Source organism: Equus asinus, chromosome 20 (genome assembly GCF_041296235.1).
Source record: "Equus asinus isolate D_3611 breed Donkey chromosome 20, EquAss-T2T_v2, whole genome shotgun sequence".
Taxonomy (NCBI): Eukaryota; Metazoa; Chordata; class Mammalia; order Perissodactyla; family Equidae; genus Equus; species Equus asinus.
In genome coordinates, this window is record NC_091809.1 from 26,398,830 (window position 1) to 26,416,235 (window position 17,406).

General features: G+C 57.2%; 2 protein-coding genes across 2 annotated transcripts; one reads left to right on the forward strand and one right to left on the reverse strand.

Moving 5' to 3' along the window:
• Positions 1-1,200: 1,200 nt before the first annotated feature.
• FARSA (phenylalanyl-tRNA synthetase subunit alpha) lies at positions 1,201-8,937 on the reverse strand. Its single transcript, XM_014861733.3, has 13 exons — positions 8,752-8,937; positions 6,809-6,946; positions 6,625-6,723; positions 6,419-6,537; positions 5,510-5,602; positions 5,294-5,422; positions 5,105-5,220; positions 3,677-3,761; positions 3,491-3,590; positions 3,236-3,404; positions 3,080-3,157; positions 2,842-2,956; positions 1,201-2,185 (listed from the first exon to the last, which is right to left on the reverse strand). The coding sequence occupies exons 1-13, from the start codon at positions 8,896-8,898 to the stop codon at positions 2,047-2,049; spliced, it is 1,527 nt and encodes a 508-aa protein (XP_014717219.1). The 5' UTR covers positions 8,899-8,937; the 3' UTR covers positions 1,201-2,046.
• A 3,562-nt stretch (positions 8,938-12,499) lies between these two features.
• CALR (calreticulin) lies at positions 12,500-16,367 on the forward strand. The gene is made up of 9 exons (XM_014861730.3): positions 12,500-12,715; positions 13,069-13,170; positions 13,360-13,563; positions 14,006-14,100; positions 14,190-14,399; positions 14,482-14,595; positions 14,690-14,833; positions 15,428-15,520; positions 15,606-16,367. The coding sequence occupies exons 1-9, from the start codon at positions 12,625-12,627 to the stop codon at positions 15,789-15,791; spliced, it is 1,239 nt and encodes a 412-aa protein (XP_014717216.1). The 5' UTR covers positions 12,500-12,624; the 3' UTR covers positions 15,792-16,367.
• Positions 16,368-17,406: the final 1,039 nt, after the last annotated feature.

A 17,406-nucleotide genomic window follows, 5' to 3' on the forward strand; every position in this document is an offset into this window, starting at 1 on the left:
AAAATCCATCTTTGTGTATTACTGAGGCGATAAAATTGAAAACATCAGATGATTCTAAGAGTGTCAGGGGATAAACATCTGTAACACTTTAAGAATTTAATAAACGGTAGTTAACATTAGTATCTTGTGGCAAAGCCGCAAGTTAAACAAAATGCATCTTCCCACAGCATCACATTTGAAGATCTCAGATCACCCACGGACAGGAATCGCGAAGACTCACTGGCGTGCACACATAAAGACACACGCCCACAACCAAAACGAAAGCAACACCCAAGATGCAGGGTGATTTTTCTGGTGCACGGTTTGTATGGCTTCTGCAAACATGCAAAATGAAGCCATGTCTTGCTAAAGTAACATGTAAGTAGCAAACGTTTAGAAACACATGAAAATGATCAACACTAATTCAGTAGGGGGCAACTTTAGTGGGGTGGGGACAAAAGGAACTAGGACAAGCCCATAGGGTCGTCAAACCATTTGTCACACAAATCTAAAGTGACAGATCCAAAACATATACAGTCAACGCTCAGATTCGATTGAACTGGGGGTGGATTCCTGGGTGTTTACTGTATTACGCTTTATGTATTGGATACACTTCACCTGCCTGTACTTTCCTGTGTGGCCATCACCGCCCCCCGCCCCACTCCGTTTCTCTGCTGTCATGTCTCCTGGGCCCCATCCACCCCCCGTGGCAGCTCCCGAGGGGAGGGACCTGCATCAGCTTCATTGCCAAGTCTTCGGCTCATGAACACCGCTGGCACTTAGGAAGTGCAGTTACTGCACGAATATCCTTCTGTATGACTGAATTATTTTGTTTGAAACAAAGAAAAAAGATGGGACTGAGGAGCCCTCGGGAGATCGGTCCCCACAGGCGCTGGGAGCAGCAGAGCCTACGGACCGTGCTGCGCGCCACTGCTGAGTGAGAAGCTGTCCACAGTCCCAAAACGCCCCTGGAGACACGCGGTGAGTGATATGGCGGCCAGGCTGCTTCAAAATATTCCCGCAGAAACAGGTGTGAGACCCCGCTCACTGTTCAATGTGGATAGCGGGTTCCCGGAGCTTTGTCCACCTCAGCCCTGCGTTCTGGGCTCACGTGATATCCTTACGGGAATTTTTTTTTACAGGAGCAGCTTTTTAGGGGGAGGAAGGAGGGATGAATAGACAGGGCACAGAGGACTTTGAGGGCATGAAATACTCCAGATGGTATTATAACGGTGGACACGTGTCATTACACATTTGTCCAAACCCACAGAACCGACACCACCAAGAGGGAGCCCTCACGTCAGCTCCGGCCTCTGCGGGATCATGACATGTCCAGGAGGGTTAATCCTTGGTAACAAACATCCTACTCTGGTGGGGATGTTGATGGTAGGGGAGGCTATGCATGGAGGAGCAGGGGATATATGGGCAATCTCTGTACCTTCTGCTCAATTTTGCTGTGAACCTAAATCTGCTCTTTTGGGGGGAAAAAAGGCAGCTTTTAAAAGCTTAGCTTGCCCCCCACCCACACCTGGCTGCCACCAGTTAGGGGGAATCCTGGTTCACGGGGCCCTGACACCCGCCCTGGCCTCCCCCTCCCAAATGCCACTTCCACAGGGGTAGGGAGTTCTGTTCTGGTCACCTGGAAGAGGACCTGGCACCAGCAGGGGACCAGGAAATGCACGATGGAGCTAGTCTTCCCCAGGGGATCTGGCTCAGGCTGGCCAGGAGCTACTGAGGATCCAAGATCCCAAGCCAGCACCCCTCGTACACGGGCCCCAGCACCCCTCCACCCCTAAAGGAGGGCACCAGATGAGGGCAAGTGCCCACTTTATTAGGCAGCGGCCGGCCCGCAGGGCTCCCAGGGCCCGCCCTCCTAGGTGGACGACCACACACACCTGCTACCTGCTCCCCTGCCCCTGGGACCCTGGGGCGGGTGGGGAAGAGGAGATGCCAGGGGTGGGGGATGGCCTCACAGAGGCCTCATAAATACATGGGGTCACTGGCAGGGATGCAGACGAGCTGGGCAGCACGGGCTTGGGGAGGGTGGCCTGTCCAGGGTGGCCCATGTCACGCAGCCTCCTGTGTCTGCGGGGGCCCCGGTTCGGCGTCCAGGCGGCACAGGGGGCTGTCGTACACCATCTGCAGGTTCACCTTGTGGCCCACCAGCTCCCGGATGTTGTTGATGCCATATTTGATCATCGTGGGGCTTGGAGGATAAGATGCATGGTTTAGCACCAGGTCAGGTCATGGTCGCCTCTGATGAGAACCTCTGAGAGCTCCCACCTTCCTCAGAGTGAAGGCCCAAGTCCTCCCCGAGGCCCACAAGGCCCTGCACAACCTGCTCCGTCACCTCTCCACCCTCATCTCCTCCTGCTCTCCCCCTTTGCTCCCTCCCTCCCTCCAGCCACACTGGCCTCCTCACTGTTCTCCACAGCAGCAGGCACGCTCCAGCCTCAGGGCCTTGGCACTGGCGGTTCTCTCTGCCTGGAAGGCCGTTCCCAGATATCCTCACGGCTCACCCCTTCGCCCACTCCCAGTCTTTGCCCAGACGCCACCTCTTCCAACAGGCCTTCCCTGACAAGCGCCTCTCCTTGGCACTCCCTGTTTTCTCTGGAGCCCCAGCTGCCTTCAGATTCCCTCGAGGCTTTCTTGGTTGAATCCACCTATTTCCCTGCTCCTGATCCTCCTCCTCACTCCCCTAGGGCCTGGCTTCACGGAGGTGGGGTGGGGCTGCTGCGCTCACCGCACAGGAAGAGCGCACGGCAGTGCTCACGAGGGGTCTGCCTGTCAGCTCTGTGGCTGACTGACATCCGCAGGCCCCACGCCTGGCAGGTGGCCCCCCTAGGTGGCTCGAGCACTCACCGCTCCAGGGAGAGGCCCCAGGCGATGACAGACACGTTCTCGGGGAGCCCCATGGGCAGCAGCATCTCTGGGCGGAAGAGCCCGGAGTTCCCAACCTCCACCCACTTCTTCAGGCCTGCGGGCGGGAGGGGCGACGGCTGAGCGCCAGCCTTGCAGCGGACTTGGGGGCGCTGTGGGGGCACGGGGCAGCCCGAGGCCTCCCTCCCCCAACCCCAGGACCGGGACGGGCCGCCCTGACCTTGGTGGTAGCTGAACACCTCCATGCTGGGCTCCGTGTAGGGGTTGTAGGCAGGCTTGAAGCGCAGCTGCGTGATACCTGGCGAGGACAGGGCTGGTGACCAAGGCATCTCCCCCGGCCGCCCCAGCCCTGCCCTGGCCCTGGCAGCCCACTCACCCAGCTTGGTGAAGAACTCCCGCAGGACGCCCATGAGGTGGCCCAGGGTGAGGCCGTGGTCAGCCACCACGCCCTCAATCTGGTGGAACTCCGCCAAGTGCGTGGCGTCCAGGGTCTCGTTGCGGAACACGCGGTCGATGGAGAAGTACTTGATGGGCGTGAAGGGCTTCTGGGGGCGAGAGGCCGGCCAGGCAGGGTGTGGGTAAGAGGGCAGTGGGCACCCCCGCACCCCCCACCCCCCGGGCCATGCCGCACCTTCCGGGCCAGGCGGTAGAGGGCACGGGCACTGGCCGCCGTGGTGTGCGTGCGCAGGAGGTTTTTCCGGGCCTCGTCCAGCTTCCAGGTGTACTTGTACCTGCAGGGGCAGTTGGGGAGGTCCATGCCAGGGCCTTCAGAGCCCTACTCCTTCCCCCGACCCCCCGAGCCCTGGCCCTGCCTCACCCCTGCGAGCCATAGCCGCCCTGAGAGTGGGTCCGCTTGACACGGTGGACGTAGTCCATTGGGAGCTGCAGGGCCTCGGCTGGATCTGGGCAGGAAAGAGCATTGTCTGGTCAGTCGAGCGTTTCCCAGACAGCCACTGCAGAGGACAGACAGCGCCAGCGCAGCTCCTGCCCCTGCGCTCACTGCAGCCGCCAGAGGGCGCCTGGGAACACCAGAGTCAGTCACATCCCCCCTCTGCCCAAAACCTTCCATGGCTCCCATCTCACTCGGAGAAAAAGCCACCATCCTCCCTGTGGCCCACAAGGCCCTGTATGCTGTCCCGTCTCCTTCCACTCCTCCTTGAACACTCCCTCCTGTCACAGGCCTCCAGCTAATCTGTGAGCACGCCAGGCACATTCCAGCCTCAGGGCCTTTGCACTGGCCACTCTCGCTACCTGGAACTTTCCTTCCCAGATACAGCTCCCTCCCTCACCTCCTTTGATCTCTGCTTAAGCAAAGACTTGATTTTAAGTTCCCCTTCCCCACGCCAGTTTTCCCCACTGCATTTACTGCCACCTGCCCCAGTGCACAGCTTGCTCAGGACATAACACCCATCTGTCTCACCAGAACAAAGACTTCTGTCTCATTCTGGCTGTGACCCTCAGGGGTTTAACAGAGACCTTGGCACACAGAAGGGGTTCAGTGACCATTTGTTTTACGAGTGTGCAAATTCTTAAGCTCCCTTTCCAGAAACACAACTTTAGTATGCCTGAAAAGGCTGGCATCGAATCCCACCTCCACCATTTATAAGCTGTGTGACCGTGGGGAAGCAATGTTCCCTCTCTGCGCCCCAGTTCCTAATTTGTTTAAGGGGCTAACAGTGCTGCTTCGTATAGTCAGCAGGAAGACTGGAACAGCGACTGGCACACAGTGGGTGCTCAGTGTTTCGGGTGCCATGACGATGGTGATGGCAGTGATGCTGCTCCCAGCGGGCTAAGGGGCAGCCAATGGCCTCGCCTGCCCTCCTGGTGGGGAGATGACCAGTGTGGACACTCATGCAATTTCAGGCAGTATTAAGGACTGTGAAAGAAAAAAAGAAACAGGAACCAAGACCGAAGACTAAGGGCGAGGGGCTTTTAGAACTCAGGGGACAAAGGCATGTCATGGTGGCCTCTCTAAGGTGACACGTCGGGGGGGGGGGGGTTGGCTCCGAGAGCCTGCCATGAAGATCCAGAGAAGACGGTTCTTGGCAGAAGGCACAGCATGGGCAAAGGCCCTGAGGTGGGCAGGAGGGGAGGCGGGAGGAGACCCCAGAGCTTGACAGGAGTGGCTCGCACAGGCCTCGCTGGCCACGCTGAGGAGGATGGGGTTTATTCTGTCAAACGGCACGCCACCCCAAAAGGCTCTGGCCAGGCCTCGCCCCTCTGTGGCATGGCGAGGCCCACCCACCCTGCAGGAAGAAGGTGTCGTGCTGGTCACGCGCCGGGTGCTGCTGCGGCTGGAAGAGCGCGTCGAAGTTCCAGAAGGAGCTCTCGATGAAGTTGTCGGTCGGCATCTCGGTGAACCTGGCGGGAGAGCGGCCTGACTGCCCTGCTGTGCCCTGGAGCTGGGCCGGCACCCCCCGGGGCTCTCGCTCACCCCATCTCCAGGAAGATCTGCCGGAACTGGGTGCGGACCTTGAGCAGCGGGTGCAGGTGGCCGCTGTCAGGGAGGACGCCGTGCGCTGAGAAGTTGTAGGGCTTGAAGGGCCGGTCCCGCCAGGAGCCGCTGTGGGGGAGGCAGGTCCATGGCCTGCTAGGGCTGACCCCTCCCCACCCCGGCCCACTGACCCCTGCCCCCTGAGCACCCTCATACCTGGAGATCATCTCGGGGCTCAGCTCCGCCTCCTGCTTGGAGACGCTGGTGCTGAAGGCGCTGCCTTTGCTCACCCAGTAGGTCTTCAGGGTCCTGTGGCCAGAGGAGGGGAGGGGACACCACTGTCGCCTCCTCCATGAGGTTTCCCTCAATCGCTCATCTGCTGCTGACTCCAACCCCACCCACCAAGTCACTCTGCTTTATTTTCCTGCTGACACGTGTCATCATGTAAAACCCTCTTATTTGGCCCCCCGTGTTCATTCACTTATTCGTTCAACAAACAGTTATTGAGGACATGAGGGCCGGTGCAAGGCACTAAGTATGCAACTGGGAATAATAAGTAAAGTTTAGAGGATTTATTCTGTGCCAGGTTCTGTTCCACGGAAGTCACCCCACAATTTTGTGAAAAGGGGCCATTTTACAGATGTGGAAACCGAGGCCTGGTGACTTGGCCAAGGTCACACAGCTCTAAGTGACAGAGCTGGGACTTGATTCGGGCAGCCTGGCTCCAGTCTGTGTTCTCATAACTGCTACACTACTGGGTGTCTGCTCAAGGGAGGGCGTCAGCCCTGTGAGAGCAGGACCGTGGGCTGTCCAGGTCCCGGCACCGTGAAGGACATAAACAGGAGGGAGGGCTTCTGTGGAACGTGAAGAGAGAAGAGGGCATCAGGGTGGGCTCTTTAAGGTGACCCATGAGCAAAGGTTCGACGCCAGAGCCCGCCTTGAAGACCAACCAGAAGACCGTTCTCAGCAGAAGGCACAGCACGGGCAAAGGCCCTGAGGTGGCAGGAGCCCAGCACACGTGCCTGATAACCACAGAAGTGGGGGGGGGGGGCCTGGCAGCACCGTGGCCCAATGAGGGTGGAAGGGCTCCCGTCCGCTCCCCTGCCCAGGGCCGCGCCCGCTCACACTTCAGTCAGCAGCTTCCTCTTCCTGAGCTCGCTCCTCTCCTTCTCAGCCAGCTTCTCGGCCTGCCCGCCCCGGACCAGCTGGAGCCGCCGCTGCACGTCATCCTCCATGCTGTCCACCTGTCGCCACGATGGGTGGGAGGGGCCGTGAGGGCCGGGACTCCCCCTGCCCACCCCCTGCCAGCCCTGCCGCCTGCAGGGACTCACCACTCGGAACACCCGGGGCCCGTCGGCCGCGCTCTTGTCCACGCGGATCCACTTGTTGGACATGGCCTTGCTGAAGCCCACCTTGCCGCTGGGCAGTCGCTGGGGGAGCAAGCCTGCAGTGAGCGGGGCACAAGCGTTGCCCTCACTCGGTCACCTCCCTAGGCCCTGGGCCCCAGGTCCCTACCATGAGCTCGCTCTGGGCCAGGCCCTCCGGGGGGACGCTGCGAAACACCCGGGCCTCATGGCTGCCCTCCCGGGCAATCTCCTCGCCCTCAGCAGTGAGCTCCCAGCGCTTGGTGGAGCGCAGCTCAGCCTCGATGATCTGCAGGGAAATGGGGGGACAGGCTTCAGAGCCAGGCACCCCGTCACCACAGCACTGGGGCTGCACAGCCCCTGAAGCCAGCTTCACATCGCGGTGACACCACTTCTCAGCCAAGTGATCTCGCCTGGCTGAGCCTCAGTTTCCCTTCTGTGACGTGGAGACAATGTGAAAGATGGCTTACGCGTCCCAGGATGAGGCAAAGTACTAAGGGGGTTACCTGGCGGAGGACAAATTCTTTCTATCACTTTTGGACCTGAGAAAGATTAAGGTCTCAGGTCAAGCGATCTGCCTCCGCGTTTCCGTGTCTGCATCTCAGTGTCACAGAAGGGCCCGGGAGCTCCACCTTACACACAGGAACCTGAGGCGCCATGATGAGGATGGATTCAGGTCACACAGAGAGGGGCCAGGCTGGGTGGGGCCCACAGGTCCTAGCTCCCCCCTCATCTGAAATCCCATCTCTGCTCCTCACTTGCTGTGTGACCTTCAGAGAGCTGCTTAACCTCCCTGAGCAAATTTCTCATGCATGAGAAGGGTGTGGTGGGTTCTACCATACAGGACTGTTCTGAGGAACAACTGAATTACGACATAAAAAAAATGTGGAGTGGTTAGCATGTAGCAAATGCCACACAAATTCCAACTCCCGCTATTATTATTTTTATTCTTATCACTGTCCTCATCATTAGCCTGAACCACATTAAACTGCCACCATTTAACCCTCAGAACCTGTCCAAACGTCCACGTCACATCTATCAAGGCTCTGTCACCCCACACGCTGTAGCTTCACTCCTTTCTCTACACTGCTAGCTCGGGCTCTGCAGCCTGAGCGCCTAATTTCAAATTCAGCTTTGCCTGTCCCTTCCAGCACACCGATCGAGTTACTGACCAGCGCTTGGAAGGTGCCACCTCTGCAGAACGGGGATAATGACAGCACCATCATCTAGAGCTATGGCAAGGCTTGGGTGACAAATCAAGCTGAGGCCAGAGTGGCACACACAATGTGAGCCTGACGAATACATAGCCCAGATCTGTTTTCTGAGTCCTGGCCTCATGGACCCAGCCTCCTGGGAAGCCCACGGGCCTCTCAGCATCCCCATTACCCTTCACTTGTCCGAGTCAGAAGGCTGGGCTTCTTCTGTGCTGGCCCTGCCTTGCCAAGAATCTCATTTCACTGCCTCTTTGGAATCCCTTCTGCATTCCAACCGCCTCCCTAAAGTGAGACACCATGCTCTCTAGTTTGGGGTTGTGCCAGCCTCTGCCCTCCTCTCCTCCACTCCAGCCCTGCCCCTGCCAATCCTTCCAAAGAGGGATGTAGGCAGCACACACATCTCACTGGCTCCAGCTTCCGCCATGGCTCCCAACTACCCCTTAGAGATCAAGACCTACAAGCCTTCCAAGTTCTGACTCTGCTGGTCTCACCACGTGTCCTCCCCACCTCCACTGATCCCTAAAGTGCCATGGCTTTCCTCCTCAATGCAGAGACCCGACTCAGCCGTCATCTCTTCTGGGACGCTCTCCCTTATCCCCAAGGCTGGGTCGGCTGTCACCTCTGGGTTCCCTGTGCCTTCTCCATCGCTCTGGTCACTTGAGTATCTCCTCCATCAGACCGCAACCCCCGTGAGGGCTGCGACTACGTCTTCCTTGCGCACCATCGTATCCCCGCCCCAGAGCCGATCGTGCCTCCGTGGACGTTTACTGCAGGAGGAAGGTCCGTGCACCCGAGCCCTCACCCGTTCCCGACTCCTCGCCCGCGCACCCTGGGCTGGACGCACATACAACCCCCCAGGTACAAACGCGGGCCGGCTCACCTCGCCCAGCGCCTGCAGGCTCTTCACGGCGCCCACCACGGCCTGGTGCTCCACGCCCAGCTCGGCCGCCAGCTCCGCGCTGTCCAGGCCGCCATCGGCCGCCTCCAGCCGCCGCAGCAGCACGTCCGCCACCGGACCGTCCGCCATGGCTGCCCCCGGCGCACTCGGTGTGTCGCGGCCGGCGCCGGAACAGCCGGAACCGGAACCGGCGCCGGGAGCGTGTGCCGCCATCTTGAGTGCGGCACGCTGTGGTTCAGGGCGTCGCCATCTTGAGTGCGGCGATTGAACCTCAAAGGATGGAAGGGACTCAGTCCTCACCTTACAGCCTAGCTGGACTATTGGGGTCTGGTTGACCACAGAGGTCAAATTGATGACCTCAGGCAGGGAATCGCAGCGTTGTTTTAAGCTTCATCCAGTCCCACCTGCAGTGGCTGTGTGACTTTGCAATTCTCCCTCTCCCTCGGGAGCCCTCCACTCTGTGGGATGCTCTCTTGCCCTCTGAGAAGGCTGTGGGTGGTGGGCTCCAGAGATAAGTCATTCTGCTGATGTCAAGAACTTTTTTTTTTTAATTTTATTTTTTTCCTTTTTCTCCCCAAAGCCCCTCAGTACACAGTTGTATATTCTTCGTTGTGGGTCCTTCTAGTTATGGCATGTGGGACACTGCCTCAGCATGGTTTGATGAGCAATGCCATGTCCGTGCCCAGGATTCTAACCAATGAAACACTGGGCCGCCTGCAGTGGAGCGCCCGAACTTAACCACTTGGCCACGGGGCCAGCCCCTGGTGTCAACAACTTTTACATTTTCAAGGGGAGGCTGGATAGGGCCATCCCCATTTACAGAGGGGAGAAGGACTCACCTCATCATTATAGTGAGGGTCACAGCCAGGCTGTGTGGACACCCACCTGTGTGCCCAGCCCAGGGCTGAGTGCTTCAGGTGTGTTACTCAGTTTCCCCTAAACTTTATGATGTAGATACTCATATAATTCCCATTTCCAGATGTGAAAACTGAGGCTTGGAGGGGGATATGACTTCCCCAATGTTCTACAAGGAGTTGGTGTCAAAAATTATAAACACCTCAGGGGCCAGCCCAGTGGTACGGTGGTTAAGTTCCCACGTTCTGGGTGGCCCGTGGTTCGCCAGTTTGGATCCCGGGTGCGGACATGGCACCGCTTGGCACGCCATGCTGTGGTAGGCGTCCCGCATATAAAGTAGAGGAAGATGGGCATGGATATGAGCTCAGGGCCAGTCTTCCTCAGCAAAAAGAGGAGGACTGGCAGTAGTTAGCTCAGGGTTAATCTTCCTCAAAAAAAAAAAAATTACAAACACTTCAGATCCTGCCCTGTCACCTGCCCCATGCTCTGAAAATATCAACACCAGGGCAATAATGCATAGTCTAGATCAGTGCTGTCCTACAGAATACAATGCAAGACACAAATGCAATTTTACAGTTTCTAGTAGCAAGCTTAAAAACAAAATGGGTGAAATTAATTTGAAGAATTTACTGATACTAATATGTCCAAATTATCATTTCAACACTGAATATAAAATTACAAATGAGGGGCCTGCTGGTGGCATAGCAGTTATGTTCGCGCACCCCATTTGGGCAGCCCGGGGTTCACTGGTTCGGATTCTGGGCGCAGACCTACGCACCCCTTATCAAGCCATGCTGTGGCAGGCATCCCACATATAAAGTAGAGGAAGATGGGCACGGATGTTAGCTCAAGGCCAGCCTTCCTCAGCAAAAAGAGGAGGATTGGCAGTGAATGTTAGCTCAAGGCTGATCTTCCTCAAAAAAAATTATGAATGAAATACTTTGCACTCTTTTTTCATACTTAGTCTTCAAAGCCTGATGTGTATTTTACACTGACAGCACATCTCAATTCAGACCAGCCCCATTTCAGAAGGTCAATGGTCACATGTGCCAAATCACTTAATCTTTCTGTGTCTCAGCTTCCTCACCTGGATGGAGATGATAGGAGCCCGAGTTATTGGGAGAATTAAGTGAAATAGTGTCCATACATGCAGGCAGTATTTGCTAATACTAAATTGAGTGTGGACTGCATGTCAGGCAGTATTCTGAGCAGTAGTATGGTTAGAACAACGTCTAAGCATCTAACCGTTACAGCTGCCACCTGAACCTGGAAAATGGGCTTACTCACATTCCCCCTCCGGATCCTACAGTGAGAACCCAGTAGAAATTCAAGAGTCATCCCTCAAAGTCCCTTCTTGGTCTCAGAGCACTGTCCCCATGTTCGTTTATTTAATTCCTGCAGAATCCTCCCTTCTCTCTTCCCGTCACATGCCAAGGAAGTTTTAAGTCTGTTCTTTGCCAAATACTGCAAGAGACACTGGGGTCCACAGAGGGGAACAGGGCAGGCGCGGGGCTTCCGCAGGCAGGAAGCGCCAAACCCATTTGTCCATGACACAAGGGAGGGCAGGTGGGAGGGTCACTGGCGGGTCTGGAGTGGCCACCCCAGACTTGAGGCTCCTCCTGAGGGGGGACAGGTTGGCCTGGGGGAAGAGGCAGAACCCCAACTTCTCCAAGACTCCTCATTCCTCCCTTTTCGGAATCAGTCCCCACTGCTAGCAGGGAAGCACCCCTCCCCAGCCTTTTGCCAGGCTTCACCCACCTTCCTCCTGCCCGCAGTCCACTCCCACGTTTCCAGGTCCAGGGCCTGTTTGCTCAGAGTTTGGGAAACCCAGCCCTCCTTCCTCCTTCCTGCAGCCCGGGGGCAGGGAGCTGGTGTCAGTCACTGTCGGTCAGAATAAGACTCCACCTGCAGGGGTCCTGCCTAACGCCCTTGGACCTTATCTTCCTCACCATCTGTCTCTTTTTTTCCTTCCCAGCGGAACTCCCTGACCTCTCATCTTTAGCCGTTTAGTTGCAAAAGCCAGGCCGTTTGTGGGAGACCACAACGCAGCGACCCCTTCATTTACCGCCTGAGGGAGGTGGGGGGTCAAGGAGAGGCTGCAACCAGAGGAATAACCCTACCCCCACCCTAAGAGCCACAGTCTATAGTCACATCTTCGAGCCTTCTGGGCTTCCTTTCCTCTGTCCCAGGACATCCCTAAAAAATTTGAAAGCATTTCTGCCGGGCATCAGCTGGCCACGGTCGCTCCTGCTGGCCTCCCAGGAGCTCCTATGACTTCAGAGAAGCTAAGTGACCTGCCCCAGGTCACACAGCAACAGTCTGACAGGACATCAGGGGCCGCACGGGCTGCATCGAGGAGAGAGCTTGGCCTGCAAGGCTGTGCCGCCTGAGCTCTGGTGCCCTCTGCCCCATCCTGGGGCGAGGAGAGAGAAAGAAGAGCGACAGAGCCGGATGGGGGGGTTCCCCAAATCCAGGGTAGAAGAAGGCTAGGAAGATCTTGCCCACCCCTCCCCTTAGAGGGGACGGGAACGAACGAGGCTGGGGCAGGGTCCTGGTCCTGCACCTGCGCTCGCGCGGGTTCTTTAAACGCCCAGAAACCCAGCGCTCGCGGCAGAGGGCGGGGTTGGGCCGAGGTCTGGTCACATGACCTAGCCTGGGGGGGGGCTCGAGGCTCCCCACCCCACCGGGGGGCGTCCCCCACAACGCGTGGTCGACCCTCATTGGCCAGTGGTGCGGCCAATAGAAATCGGCCATCTGGGAACCCAGCGTTCCGAGGCACAGCCTAACATGCTGAGCTGACAAGGGCCCAATGGGAAGGCAGGGCCAGGTCAATAGACCAATGATAAGGTTGGGGGCGGGCCAAGGGGGTCGGGCCAGGTTGCTCTGAGGGGCGGTCGGGTATAAAAGCGCGCGGCCGGCGGCAGCGTACGCCCCTACTGCAGAGCTGCCGCCAGGGAAGCGACTTAAAGGGCCCGCGCGCCGCCGCCCCCTCGGCCCGCCATGCTGCTACCCGCGCCGCTCCTGCTCGGCTTTCTGGGCTTGGTCGCCGCCGAACCCGCCATCTACTTTAAGGAGCAGTTTCTGGATGGAGGTAAACGTCTAGTCTCGCCTCGAGGCCGCGCCGGTGACTCTTCAGCCCCCCTGCCCACATCTGCGTTATCGCCTGTAATTATTGCTCAGAGGGCCAACATGGTGGCCCCCGGGGACTAGAGCCGCAGGCTGTCCTTCCTTGTGCGTCCCTGGGGAGCGTGGAGGGTGCAGCAGCCTCCCGCGGCGGGACTTAAGGGTTCGCCCGAGGATCTCTTAAGCCACTGCAGGTGTGAGACTAGAGGTTGGGGCGGGGGCCGTCGGAGGGGGGACTCGCCTGCCCCCGGCAGTTGTGGCTCCTGGGAGATGTTTGGTGGGAGGGATCAGCTGTACTGACGTGCCCTTCTGATCCCCTAGACGGGTGGGCCGAGCGCTGGATAGAATCCAAACACAAGTCAGATTTCGGCAAATTCATCCTCAGTTCCGGCAAGTTTTACGGTGACCAGGAGAAAGATAAAGGTAAGAGCCTGGGGCTGGGTGCTCAGATCCAGCAGGACTTCCTGGAGGAAGCCGTAATCACCCACCACACAGCCTGGGTATCCCAAGGAGCAGGGGAGGCGGAAGAACGGGGGAGTCCTGGGTATCTCCGATCCTTAGGGTTTTGGGGGGTTGGGGCCGAGCCCTGAGTTCCCTGCCGTCTTCTACTAGGGCTGCAGACCAGCCAGGATGCCCGCTTTTACGCCCTGTCGGCCAGATTTGAGCCTTTCAGCAACAAGGGCCAGACGCTGGTGGTGCAGTTCACAGTGAAACACGAGCAGAACATCGACTGTGGGGGCGGCTATGTGAAGCTCTTTCCAGATAGTTTGGACCAGACCGACATGCATGGAGACTCAGAATACAACATCATGTTTGGTGAGGGGCCCCGCCCTGGCGCTGACCTCTGATTAGTTAGAGAGACACTGAGACCCCATGAGTTCCTTGTAGCTGTGAAAGGTGGTCTTGAGAGCACAGAAAATACATAAATAGTCAAGCTTTTCTTTGGAGGGGAAGTTGAGGGGGTGGTCACTGTTAGCAGCCATTTATTGCATTTTTAAAGTTGGTGTAAGACTGTCTGTTAGGGAGATCTTGTGTAGGTATTTCCCGGTTATACAATTGAGGATATTGAGTTCTGGAGCACTGGTTTGTTTTTTCAGGCTCCACTCACAGCCCCTTAGAGACACTCAAGGTCTGAATCCTGTTTTTGAAGCCCCTACAGACCTGAGTTTAAGAACCAAGTCTTCCTCTTGTAAAGAGGGTGGGGGCGCTCGCAGTGGGGCGCAACCTCCAGCTTTAACTGGACCTTCCTCTCCCCTAGGCCCGGACATCTGTGGTCCTGGCACCAAGAAGGTTCATGTCATCTTCAACTACAAGGGCAAGAACGTGCTGATCAACAAGGACATCCGTTGCAAGGTGAGCCTGGGGGTGGTGACAAAGGGCTGCCAGGGGAGGCTCAGAGGCCAGCCTGGTGGGCGGGGCCACTCACCTCCTGCCCTCTTCAGGACGATGAGTTCACACACCTGTACACGCTGATCGTGCGGCCGGATAACACCTATGAGGTGAAGATTGACAACAGCCAGGTGGAGTCGGGCTCCTTGGAGGATGATTGGGACTTCCTGCCTCCCAAGAAGATCAAGGATCCCAATGCTGCAAAGCCCGAAGACTGGGACGAGCGGGCCAAGATCGACGACCCCACAGACTCCAAGCCTGAGGTTGGTGCTTAGGCAGGGGCCCCTCACCCTGGAGGGTGTGGAGGAGAGCTGGGCTGACTCGGACCTTCTCGTGTACCCTCAGGATTGGGACAAGCCTGAGCACATCCCCGACCCCGATGCTAAGAAGCCCGAGGACTGGGACGAAGAGATGGACGGAGAGTGGGAACCACCGGTGATTCAGAACCCAGAGTACAAGGTGAGCCTGGGGCTCTGAGCAGGGCGGGGTCGCCCGGGGGTGGGGGGAGCGTGCTGATCTCCACTCATCCTCTGGTTCCCATCTCCCTCTGCAGGGCGAGTGGAAGCCCCGGCAGATCGACAACCCCGATTACAAGGGCACGTGGATCCACCCAGAGATCGACAACCCTGAGTACTCCCCAGATGGCAACATCTACGCCTATGAAAACTTCGCCGTGCTGGGCCTGGATCTCTGGCAGGTGAGGCCCAAAGGGAAGAGCAGGATTCAGGAGACCTCAAGTGTTCAGGGTCACCCAGGAGGAAAGGGACAGGGATAGCATTGAACCCCGGGCAGGTCTGACACCAAAGTGGTACTTTTTTTTGAAGAATTTCTTGCTCTGTCTCTGTGGAGTTCTTATGGCACCCACTTTGAGTTTCTATTTATACGCCAGGTACTTCCCCTAGTACCTTTATGCAAACCAACTCATTAACTGCCCCCAGCAACCTAGAAAGTGGTTAGATAATTAGCTTCCCAGGAACTACAGGTTTGTTTCTTATTTATGGATACACTTTCTGTGCCTAGAAGGGTGCTGGCACATAGTAGGAACTGGAGCAATACCTGAATAAGGCTGAGGCCCCATCTCACAGAGGCAGAAACTGAGGTGCAGAGAAGTCATCAGCCCCAGGTCGTATAGGCAGGAGATGGCAGACCAGGGGTTTGAACCGAGGCAATCTGTTTCTTAGCCGCAAAGTTAGACGGCAGCATTGTGGAGTGGTTATGGGAACGTGGCCAAGGCCAGGGCCATCGAGTGCCCCCTCTGACCACCCATCCCTCCATCCCCCTTTTCCCACAGGTCAAGTCTGGCACCATCTTTGACAACTTCCTCATCACCAACGACGAGGCGTACGCCGAGGAGTTCGGCAACGAGACGTGGGGTGTCACAAAGGTGGGACCAGCGTCTGGGCCTAGGCCTGGGGGTGGGCAGGGCTGGCAGGCGGGGGCCAGGCCCTGAGTGTGTGGTCTGCATGCAGGCGGCAGAAAAGCAGATGAAGGACAAGCAGGACGAGGAGCAGAGGCTAAAGGAGGAGGAGGAAGACAAGAAGCGCAAGGAGGAGGAGGAGGCCGACAAGGACGACGAGGACGACAAGGAGGAGGACGAGGAGGATGAGGAGGACGAGGAGGAAGATGCCGCTGGCCAGGCCAAGGATGAGCTGTAGGGGCCGCGCTGCCGCCGCTGCCAGGGCTGGACTGAGGCCTGAGCGCTCCTGCCACAGAGCCGGCCGCGCCAAATAATGTCTCTATGAGACTGGAGAACTTTGATTTTTTTTTTCCAGGCGGGTTCCGATTTGGGGTGGATTTTGGTTTTGTTCCTTCCCCTCCCTTTTTTTTTTTTCTTTTGTACTGGTGTTGTGTGTCTGATTCTCCTTCAGGCCTCACCTGGGGGCTTGCATCTTTCTTGATTAACACCTTTATCTTCCTCTGTCTTCTTCCATCCCCAGATCCCTTAGTTCCCCTCGAATTTGGGGGCAGAGGGGGTGTGGAGGAGAAGCCCCAGGCGTGAGATTCCATCTCTCTCTGTCCTGGATCCCAAAGGGGGCAGGAGAAGAGGTGGCATCGCCAGCCCCCCAGCACTGAGCAAGAATGGGGCTCCTAGGGCCTGAGCTCTGACCCCCCCTTCCTCCCCTGCCCCCAGGACTGGGCCACTTCTGGGTGGGGCAGCGGGTTCCAGCTCCACTCACTGAGAATGTAAGAACTGCAAACAAAATTTCTATTAAATTAAGTTTTGTGTCTTCCTCCTGTGTCTCCTTCTGGGGGAGGTGACTCTTGAGTAAGACTCACTTTGCAGCCACTAAAGTTGGCTCAAAGTCCCATAAGGTTAGAGGGGCCCTTGTTTACCCCTACAACCCCAAACCCGTGGGAGAAGTCACTTTATAAGTGCCATTTACAGATATTCCACGTATTAACTCATTGAGTCCTTGCACCAAACTGATGAGTTGTGGTTCTCCTGCCAGCTCAGTTTCATGAGGAAACTGAGGTCCAGTAGTCTGAACACAAGTACTTCTTAGCTGTTAGCAAGACTGTGTAGAGCAATTGTGCAATTTTAAATATTTTCTTAATACAATTGGTAAAAATTACTAAGTACTTTTATAATCAAGGAAATGGGCTGCCTAGGGTCCACAAAGCTGCGCCTGAAGTCCCCTGGGTGGGTGGGTGGGAGCTGATGTCCCTGTTGCAGGAGAGGTGAGAAGCCCTCCACTGAGCCTGGCCTGTTGGCAGCTTCTGTGCCCAGGGCTTGCAGCAAAGGGAGCAGCAGGACCTGGTTACAGTTGGGCAATGGGGGAGGTGTCAGGTGACGGTCTGGTGCCCAGCTTGGATGGAAACTGAGAGGTTTGAAGGCAGGTAATGGTCAGTGTGGGATATAGGGGAGGAGGGGGGTTTCCACCCACTAACTGGGAAGCAAGCCCGTGCTCGCTGCCACCCCGTCCTCCCAGAGCACCATCTTCAGCTTTGGCTACCAACCTTCAGTACCTTCCTCCCGCGCTGGGCCTGCTCCAAGCTCCTCTCCTGGCCTGGGACCCAGCCCCCGGTCCGGGAACCTCTGGGGCTGGTGTGCCCAGGGCAAGTTGCAGAGAGCTCTGTGTGCAACGTCGGGAGGCCTTGAAAATTAACGTCTTCCTTAAGTACTTCGGGGGTCATAGTGAGGATAGCGGGGTGAACAAGGTGGACAGGGAAGGAGCAGCAGAGAGGTGGGAGACCCAGGAACTAGAACGGTAGGTTCATCCCCCGAATCCGGCTTTCCCTCAGCAATGCGTGAGGCCACCAAATGGCCCC

Excerpts from the sequence above, each read along its gene's own strand:
- FARSA (XM_014861733.3), bottom strand. The coding sequence starts at position 8,898 with ATGGCGGACGGTCCGGTGGCGGACGTGCTGCTGCGGCGGCTGGAGGCG. Across the intron at positions 5,603-6,418 it reads AGGAAGCTGCTGACTGAAGT|GACCCTGAAGACCTACTGGG; the intron begins GTGAGCGGGCGC and ends CTCTGGCCACAG. Across the intron at positions 5,221-5,293 it reads CAGATCTTCCTGGAGATGGG|GTTCACCGAGATGCCGACCG; the intron begins GTGAGCGAGAGC and ends CTCTCCCGCCAG.
- CALR (XM_014861730.3), top strand. The coding sequence starts at position 12,625 with ATGCTGCTACCCGCGCCGCTCCTGCTCGGCTTTCTGGGCTTGGTCGCC. Across the intron at positions 14,101-14,189 it reads ACAAGGACATCCGTTGCAAG|GACGATGAGTTCACACACCT; the intron begins GTGAGCCTGGGG and ends TGCCCTCTTCAG. Across the intron at positions 14,400-14,481 it reads CCACAGACTCCAAGCCTGAG|GATTGGGACAAGCCTGAGCA; the intron begins GTTGGTGCTTAG and ends GTGTACCCTCAG.